Source organism: Belonocnema kinseyi, chromosome 6, assembly GCF_010883055.1.
Source record: "Belonocnema kinseyi isolate 2016_QV_RU_SX_M_011 chromosome 6, B_treatae_v1, whole genome shotgun sequence".
Taxonomy (NCBI): domain Eukaryota; kingdom Metazoa; phylum Arthropoda; class Insecta; order Hymenoptera; family Cynipidae; genus Belonocnema; species Belonocnema kinseyi.
In genome coordinates this window covers 18,685,403-18,695,722 of record NC_046662.1, presented here as the reverse complement: position 1 = coordinate 18,695,722, position 10,320 = coordinate 18,685,403, and the positions used below count along the sequence as shown (strand labels likewise).

Below are 10,320 nucleotides of genomic sequence, written 5' to 3'. Positions count from 1 at the left end.
AAACTTTTAAACATTTTTTTGAATCTTTTAAAATACCCTAAAATACTTCAGAAAAGATCGAACCAGAAGAAGTTGTGCACTACTCGTCTGGGCCTTATTACACAATATGAGATAAATTTGACATGAATCGTAGTTAAAGTGAGGTTTGTTATGTGTGGGAAAAAAGCCCGCTAGCGGGAATCAAGTACAAAATCTGATAATTTATTTTATGAGAGAAAAATAAAGACGAAGAGAGGGAAAGGGTTAGAGGGTTCGAAAATGAAAGTCGCTGGTTGACGTATTTCATGAGAAAGTCTTTCGGAATCCCATGTTTGCGAAGCGGATCAAAATTATATTTCCCTAGGGAGGAAATATGTTCAAAAGATGATAATGATGCAGATGCATAGAATTTAGTGGCGGTTTCTTTCACATACTTTGGAATGTAAGGTAATTGAAATTCTCAGCGAAGGACAGAGTTCTGGTTATATCTGGGGCTTATTGTGATACTTTTGCGGAATTCATTTTGTATAATCTGCATGTGCTTATTTTGTCTGTGTTTTAACTCCCTTGAGTATCTCGAGCGCGGACGCTGGAGAGAGCCTGTCTGATCACATCAGCGTTGTACCACGTCATTGCCGTCAATCCTGCGCGCGTCAGTGATACGAACCTGGTTACGATCAGGCAATGTATTTTTCTAGCAGAAAAATGTCATTTTATTATTTATTTAGTTTAAAATAAATATAAACAAATTAGGGCGCTCTCAAATAGAAAGAACTTAAAGAAGGGATATTTTACTCTTAAATGATATCTTATTAGGAAAAAATCTGACATGCAAATTCTAAAAGTAACTTTAAAATAGCTTTCGTTTTTTATTAACTAAAATTTGCATTTTAACTAAGTGATCATTACATTGAATATTCATTAACAAATTCACCCGTTTAACAATATTATCGTTTTATAAGATAATTGCCAATTCCAGCAATTGATTGTCAGATTGATTGTTCATTATTCTATTAAAGGTCGATCACAGCTAATTAAAATACTAATTATCAGGCTGTCTATGCCCAAGGGATAGAACTATTTTCAACTCAAATATAGTATTTTTAAAGCGAATAAGACGACAAGTGTTGCACCGATGTGAAGCAAATATTTTTTTCGGAATGTGATAGAATCTCTTGTCTTCTTTCGAATTCCATGGGGAAATTTTTAAAAAGTAAAAATTAACAAAATGGCGACGATTTTTCTGAAATTGTTTAAGTTTAATTGACTCAAGAACCCCACACGTTGTTTTCTAGAATTTTTAAAATGTAATGAGTATGTTTAATAATAATTTGACTTGTACCTGTGCCTTAAAGAGAAAAGAGAATTATCTGTCTAAAAACGAGAATCTTTTTTGCGAAGGCGACATAAGGTTTGAAGAAAATCAAAAGAAAAAACTAAATTAAATTATAAGATTAATGGGCAGAATTCCACAAATTAAAACTAACTAGAATTATAATTAATATTAAAACTTAATCCAACAGTTTGGTATTACAGACTAAACAAATTTTCATTTCTCTTCAATGTGTCCGATTTGCAATAAATCTTTCAAAACACAATAAAATATTTTAAATTCTTTAAAACTTTTGAAATCAATTGAAATTTTTCAAAGCAGTTGAAAATTTCTTTTAATATTTAAATATGCCATAAAATGTAGCGAGTATATCGATTTTATCTTAAAATAGTGCCTTAAATGATTTGAGGAAAAAATTATTAATAGTGACTGCGTGGCAGTCTTGATTATTCTTAGAAATTGCCTAAAGTGTTTCTTCTTACAGAAATTCCCTGAACTTTGCGATTTTTTTTAATCCTCACTTTTCCCTGAATTTTCCCTAACCAACCACATTTTTGAATTTTTTCTAAAATTCCCAGTTAACCCTAACTGCGGCCACTCTGAAAACGTTTTTCTAAAAAAGGGTGATTTTGAATTTGACGGGGTGGTAATAAAATTGCACAATAATTGTTTTTTAATTTACATGAAAAATTATTTGAGGAATTCCTTCAATTTTTTTTGCAATCGAATTTCAAAAGACCTGTCATTTGCACTAGTTTAATTTCAGCTCAATGGTTAACTATATCGCCCCCTAAAAAAAGGAGTAACGATATTTATTAAAAACATTTGTCTATGAAATTTCAAGCATTAAGAGCAACAACCACCGACTCTGAATTAATTATTATTAAATATAATCTAAGGGATGAGCACCGCGAACTTTAACAAAATACATAAGTTATGCAAATTATTTTATTTACCTTGAGAGCTTTGCCATCAATTCCTCGATGTCCTTTTTTGACGAATGATAAAAAAAGATGTCGAGAAAGCTCGTCGGGAGTGGTAACTTCAAGGTAGGTGTCGAGAAATTTACGAAACCCATCATAGTCGATGTCCTGGAACAGAAAGAAGAAAGACGTTTCATAAGATTTTGCAATTAAATATCTTTTGAAGAAGTGAAAACAAAGAAATTTAGGATCAAGTAAAAAATTGGATGTAAATAACATAAATAGTATAAAATTTTCTGTTTATCCGAGTTTTTATCGGAAAACAATATATTTGAAATCAATCATAAATTAATTATGAATATGAAGAATAAACAAAGAAATAATGCAAACGCTGTTGCGCTGAAAAAATTCCCAAATGCTGAGCTTGCTAGGATAAAGTTATAAAAATGCAGAAAATGGGTTTTCTTTGTAAATATTGCAAAAACTATGAATTTACAGAATAATTATGGATATTTTAACAAATTTGAAGTAAAAATTTTATTTATACATGACTTTTGTGTACAAAGTTCAGCTGTTTTATAACATGAAATGCAGTGAAACCCTTCAATAGCCCTCCCTTCTATAGCCCTTCCGAAAATTGATGCCGCACCGCATAGAGGTGTAACAGGAGCTGCACGATGTGCGCGGGATTTACAGTTGTCACTCAGGCGAGCACTCAGGCATAAGCAAACAAAAGCAGAGCGGGCTATAATGAGTTAGTTCCCATCCAACGTCAGCCCCAAACTCTGCGCTACAGAAGAGTTTTACTGTAATTTATTTCGAGAGAAATTAGTTTTTTTAAACATAAAAATTTTCAATATTTTTGGAATTTGTATTCTGTTCTAAGATTTGAGATCATTCAAAACTCAAATATTTAAAATTTTTATCATCATTTCAAATAATTTAGAAAATACAGGTTTCAAAACTGCGATAAATTTATGATTTTTGTTAAACATACGAACAGTCGCCCCCAAGAATTTGCGGAGTAAAGATCACATAAGAAGTCAACTCTTTTTGTAGGCTTACAAAAAGCTCTCGAATTTCTATAAGCAGTAGTACCAAGTCGTCAGAAACCAAATGCATGCTCGAACAGTTGCTTCCAAGCATTTGCGGAGTAAATATCGCGCGAAATATAAATCTTTCTATAGGCTTCCGTCACGCTCTCATAATAGACTGCACGGAGAGGATTCAGTGAGCAGACCAGCTGTTTTTGAATGGCGTTCCTCGAGCGTCAAATCCATTTTGAGAGTGTGATGGAAGCCTGTAGAAAGTTTTACTTCTTGCGCGATATTTACTCCGCAAATGTTGGGAGGTGACTGTTCAAGCATTTCGAGCATGAGTCACTTGAAAGAAATTTATTATTATATAAAAAAATAGTTTTTTTGCATTAGCAATTACAGTTTGATGCGAGAAAAATGTGAGAAAAATAGGTTATAAATATAGTTTCGCACTTCAGTGTCGTGTGCAGAAGTGTCAACGTGCCTGGTGTAAAGGGAGCAATTTACTGCGCACATGTGGTGTTCCGAAGTGGGAACTCGATTTCTTGAAACAAAGTTTCCTTCGTGCGCACACCACTTGACACATCTCTCCACAAACTTAATTGGAATATAATCATTTCATTCCAAGAGGATTAACGTCTCATTATAACTTTTCGCAATTAAGTGCGGTCAAGCGATTTGCTTACTATGCTAACTATCTTAATCCGACCTAGCTGAATTTGCCTTTCGAGACTAAACTTATGATAAGTAACTCAATATAAAATTAAACATCAAAGTTTAATTGGCGGGATTTTAAATAAAGAGGATTTTCCTTTAAAGTCGTTGAGAATTATAATAGGTTGGGTAGGCCTGGGAAAAAATTGTACTGTAAAAAGTTAATACGACGTGGAACTGGTCAATTTTTTATTTCAAGTTCTTCATTAATATAATAAGGACTTTTTAAGAAAAATTTGAAATTTAGAATGGGAAAAAAATTTCAATTTTTTTTATTTTTAGCTTTAAGTCTCTTCTGTTCAGAAAACGACATTTTTTCATTTTAAAAGTGGTTTTTTAGATTTATCAAGTCCTGACTATGACTTCTGCTAGCTTTAAAACTTTTGAGGACAAATAGAAAATGTTTTAGAAATCTTTAAATTTTTAACAAATAGAGGAATACTCTACTGAAAAAGATCGATTTTTAACTAAAGAGTTGAATTTTCAGTTGAAAAAAATAATTTTCAAATAAGATTATGAATCATAAACCAAAAAATAGCAATTTCAACAAAGAAGTTTAAATTTTAACCAATTATTAATATTTTCAACCAAGAACATGACTTTTTAAGAAAAAAGATCCATTTTTTACCAAAAAGACGAATTTCCAACAAAATACATGAATTTTCAACCGCAATGAATCTTTAACCAAAAAAATTAGATAAGAGGAAAGGAGTGTAACTTTCAATTAATGAATACTAAACATCAAATGTAATTGTTTGATACTTCAAACAAGAGTTATTTTAATTTTAATGTCGAACCTTAAACTGAACCAACAAACGAATTTGAAAAAAAAATTGTAGTTGAAGTTTCGCACAAAAGAGATGAACTTTCAAGCCAAAGAGCAATTTTTTCACAAAGAAGTTGAATTTTTATTCCCCAAATATGAATTTTCAATAAAAAAAGTAAATTTTCAGCCATATAATGGAATGGTTAATATTTCTACCAAAAAATATTCTATTTTCAATTAAAAAAAGGTGAAATCAACCTAATAGTTGAATTTTAAACAAAAGAAGATAAATTTGGAACCAAACAGTTAAATTCTGAAGCGGAACAGATGAATTTTCTACAAAACAGTAGGATTTTCAATCTGTAAATATAATTTCGAACCAAGAAGATTAATTTCTGACCAAAAAAGACAATTCTAACAAAATACAAGAATCTTGGATCGAATAGTTGGATTTTCGTCCAAAAAGAGAATTTAATAATCAAATAGTTACATTTTCTATTAAAAATATAATTTTAAATAAAAAAACGAAATACTCAAATTTTCAACCAATATCATGAATTTTCAACTAAAAATCGCATTTTAAAATTAATATTTTAAAGTTCAACCAAAGAGATGAATTTTCTACCAAAATGAATCGGCAACAAAAAAGTGATATTTGAACAAAGCACATCTACATTCAACCGAGAAGAAAAGTAAAATCCTGATTCAAAACAAGTAAATAATCAACCAAAAAGATGCATTTATGAATATTGTACAAAAAATTGTAATTTGCAACAAGAGTTTTACTTTCAGCCAAATAGTTATATTTTAACTAAAAAGTTTAAATTCGACCTCAAGTGATGAATTTTCAACAAAATGTTTGAAACATCACAAAAAAAAAGATAAATTTTCAACAAAACATGTAATAGTTGATATTTCAATCACAGCAGAAATTAATTTTAAAGAAAAAACAGTTGACTTCAATTTAATAGTGAAGTTTTCAACTATAAAGGATACATTATGAACCAAATATTTGAAGTCTATGTACAAAAAAAAGACGAATTTTCTACAAAACAGTAACATTTTCAATCTGAAAGCGTGAATTTTCGACAAAAAAGTTAATTTTTAACCACATAGTTAGAATAACTATCAAAATTGTTCAACTGAATCTAAGGAAAAAAGACTTTTCAACAAAATCGTAGAATTTTTAATCAAAAGGACTGACATTCTAAAAAAATTGCTGATTTTTCAACAAATTAATTAATTTTGATACCAAACAATACAATTTTTACACAAAAAAGATAATTTATCAACTACAAATATAATAATAGTAGACTTTTCAATGAAAAATAATTAACTTTCAGCTGGCATTTACTTTGTTAGAAGTTAAAAATTGGATGATTTAAATATTTTAATATCAATTTTTCATGTTATAAATATTTAAATTAATGTCGCAGACGTTGTATTCCTGAAAGTTTTCTATTATTTAGTTGTCAAAATCGTCAAAACTACGTAACATTTTCAAATTTGAGTTTATAGCACTATTTCTCTAAAAAAATAGATTATTCGTTTCAAAAAAGAATAAAAATGTTTAATGAATAGCAATGTTACTTGCAAATTCACTTTTACCCAGACGTTCAGTTATGCCCCCGATTTACCCTACGTAATTTCTATAAAGATGGAAATAACAACAGAATAAAAAGTTAGACGGCAAATTCAGAATTAATTATGAAGCCTTTCAAAGCGTATATTTTTACTTCAATTTGTTTTTAAACCTCCGGTTTTTCGCATAAATGCGCGCGCGCGCGTGTGTGTGTGTGAAAAATGACGACTGCAGTAAATTCGCAAAGGTTTTTAGATAGGGAAAAAGCCTGGACATTAGGAAATAGCCTGTTAAGCGAGAAAATGAGAAACTTCCTCTTACAGGAACTACGATTTCCATTTTGTCTGACCGAATCCAACTCCAAAAAACTGAATCCTACATTCATATTTTATCTCTCAAGTGGCTTTAATTATTAAAGGATTGTATCAGCAAGGAATTAATTATTCATTATAGAGGCGGACCTTTTTCCGAAATTTCTTATGAATTTTAAGGATTGGTTGAAAAACTATTATTTTTTAATTTAACAAATATAATCAGTTTCTGCGCATAAATATAAGGACGTATATATTTAGGAAAAATCTAAATTGATCAAAAAGGACATTTTTCTGATGTTGATTTTTATATTATTAATTTTGTTTACAGCAGATATATATGCAAAGAATTCGAGGTAAGTTTAAAACTCATAAAAAACCATTTTTAATACCAAAAATTTTTTATGTTTCGTCTCCTCGAGTAGTTCAAAACCACGTTTAAAAAACTTGAAAAAATGATGAATTGATAGTTCCAAATGGAAATTATCATTATTCGAAGATAAAAAAATTTTAAATAAATAATTTTAACTTTAAAGCGTTTAAAATTAAAGACTTTTGAACCGAAATATACGATTTCAAATATAGGTTTTAAAGAAAAGTAAACATTCAAACAGAAGGTTATTATTAATAATTTCTGAACTAATAAAATTTTAGAATAAAAGACTCAAAATTTTCAAAAAAGAAACTCAAAGAAATTAAGAAAGAAAATGCAAAATGAAAAGTTTTAATTTCAAAATGTTGAAAAGAATAATTCAAAATTCCAGACGCTTGAAATAATAAAAAATAACATTTTATAAAATGAAAGATTTACATTAATTAAATTATTTATTATAAACAAATGTTGATCATATATAGTAATATTTTTGTTTGCAATTTATTTCTTTGAAAATATTAATTCTCATTTAATGATTGTTATCTAAAGAACGATATTCTCTTAAATTTGTCATTCTAAGTTTTTATTTATGCACAAGTACTCCCAGGTGTGTTGAGTAAAGCCACAAATCGAAATAATGGATTTATTTCGAATTGCTAGCAAACCAAGTACCCATTCCACTGGCTTTCGTTCCGAGGTTTTGCACTCGCTTTTCTCTCGCGGTGAACCGGAAATCGGTATATTTTAGCTCCATCCGCTCGGGCTAAAGGACATAGATGATCAAAATGGAGGTCAATAAAACTACATGTCTTTTCATTGTCATAATTTTCATAACAAGAAAGTTTGAAAATTTGTTGTCCATTGTTTGATGCAGTTGTTATTATTTCACTTTGTTGCAAAACTTGTTCTTACGTCAACCTCCTTTTTTATCATAGTGTTAAATCCGTTAAAATCCCTTCAAATATTTAGAATCTCCTTGAAATCTTTTGAAATATATTTAAATCCTTCTCGAACCTTCAAAATGCTATCAAAATCCTCTGATATCCTTAAACCTTTGGGACAATACTTCGATCTTACATGAAATCCTTTAAAATCCTTCGAAATTCCGTGAAATATTTTAAAAGATCTTAAAATCCGTTATTATATTTGAAAAGCGTTTAAAATTCCGTGAAACCTTACGAAATATTTTTAAATTGTCTAAAAACCGTAGATATACTTTGGAACATTTTGAAATTTCTTTAAATCCTTCAAAATATTTTGAAATCACTGAAACAACTTGAAATCTCTTAAACCCTTTTAAAATCCTTTGGAATTCACTGAAATCTTTTGATATCTTTAAATCTTTCGAACTTTCGAAATCTCATTAAAAGCTCCTGATATCCTTCAACATTTGGGTAATTACTTCAGCATCCCGTAATTTATTTGGAAATCTATTTAAACACTTATAATATTGGATAATTCTTTGAAATTTCATAAAATCTTATAAACTCTCTTAAAATTCTTTGCTGTCCTCTGAAATCATCGAAACACCTAAAAATCTCTTAAAATCCTTTAAAATAATTTAAAATTCCTATAAATCTCCAGAAATCTGTTAAAATTCTCGAAAATAAAAGAATGTATTACAATATTTTAATCCATGAAAATTCTAGGAAATTGCTTAAAATCCTTTAGAATATTTGGAAATTTTTTGACATTCTGTTAAATGTTTTAAAATCGTACGAAGCCTTTTAAAGTCTATGGATATACGTACTTTAGAACATTCTCAAATGTCTTAAAATCCTTCAAAATCCCATAAAAAAAGATTGTAATCTTTAAAATCCATGGAAATATTTTCAAATCTCGTAAAATTCCTGTCAAAGTTTTAAAATCCATAACAACCCTTTAAAATCCATTAAAATTCTTCGAAATCCCTCAAAAGCTATTATGATATTTGGAAATCGTTTACAATTCGGTTGAATGTTTCGAAATCTTACAAACTTCTCTACAATCCGTGACTATATCTTTTGAAATCTCTTAAAATCCTTTAAAATCCTGTGAAATCATCGAAACTCCTTTTTTTTTGTTAAAATTCTTGAAAATCTTTTTAAATCCTTTGAAGTGTTTGCAAATTTTAGAAAGCCCTTAAAATCCTTTAATTTTTAACATAAATTAATGGTAATTAAAATCTTAAAAAGGCCATTCAAATTCTTCGAAATACCTTAAAATCCTTTATAATATACGAAAATTCTTTGAAATTTCGTTAAACTTTTTGAAATCTTGCGAAATCATTTAGGATCCGTTGATATCCTTTTGAATCTTTTGAAACCTCTTAGAATCCTTTGAGATTCTGTGCAATCATCGAAACCATTGTTTGTCCCTAAAATCCTTTTAAATTCCTATACATTTCCAAATACAATTTATATCACCTGATATTCTTAAAAATTCGTGAAAATATTTCGGTACCACATGAAATCCTTTCAAATATTTGAATCTACCGTGTCTTTTTTAAAAATATTTTAAAATCCCTTTAAATTTTTGACATCCCACAAAAATCCCTTAAAATCGTTTAAACTTCTGGAAATCCTTGGAATCGATTGAAATCTTCAAAATCCTAAGAAATACCATAGAATCCTTGAAAATCTTCAAAAGTCCTTTAAAAATTCTAAATATCTGTGGTAATATTGACAAATTTCTAGAAATCACTTTCAATATATTAAAATCCATCAAAACCTTATAAAGGTCATTAAAATTCTTCGTAATTCCTTAAAATTCTTTACAATATTCCGTTTTGGAAATCTCTTAAAATCCTTTTAAATCCTGTGAAATCATCGAAACCCTTTTCTATCTCTTAGGGTCTCTTTAAATACCTATAATTTTTCGAAATTCCATTAAACCATCTTGCTCAATTTCTTAAAACCCGTCAAGATCCATCGGTGTCTCTTGTTGTTTTAAAATTAGTTGAAATCTGTAACTACTTTTGAAATTTTCTGAGATCTCATAAAGTCCCTAAAAAGCTTTAGAAATCTCGTCAAATTTGGTGAAATTCTGTAAAATCTTTAGAAATACCATAAGATCTCATGAGATTCCTTAAAAGTTTTGAAAACTCGTTGAATTCCGTAAAACGTTGGAAAATCTCTCAAATACTTTGTAGTTCTTAGAAATACCTTAAAATCCTTTGAGATATATTGTAATACTTTGAGATCACTGGAAATCTTCTAATATTCCTTAAAATCTCGCTTACAGTGAAAATGACAGATTTATTTGCGATATATTGAGTATTAATATAAGATGTTACCTAAGAAGGGAAAAGGTTCATAAGAATC

General features: G+C 28.9%; 1 protein-coding gene across 3 annotated transcripts in view; it reads right to left on the bottom strand.

Annotated features, from left to right (window-relative positions):
- Positions 1-10,320, bottom strand: part of LOC117174453 (diacylglycerol kinase 1) — a 367,927-nt gene that overhangs the window by 74,171 nt on the left and 283,436 nt on the right. For all 3 annotated transcript variants that reach the window (XM_033363593.1, XM_033363595.1, XM_033363594.1), the window contains exon 5: positions 2,269-2,403. In XM_033363593.1, coding sequence (XP_033219484.1) covers positions 2,269-2,403 — 135 coding nt within the window. The remainder of the gene's footprint in view (positions 1-2,268; positions 2,404-10,320) is intronic.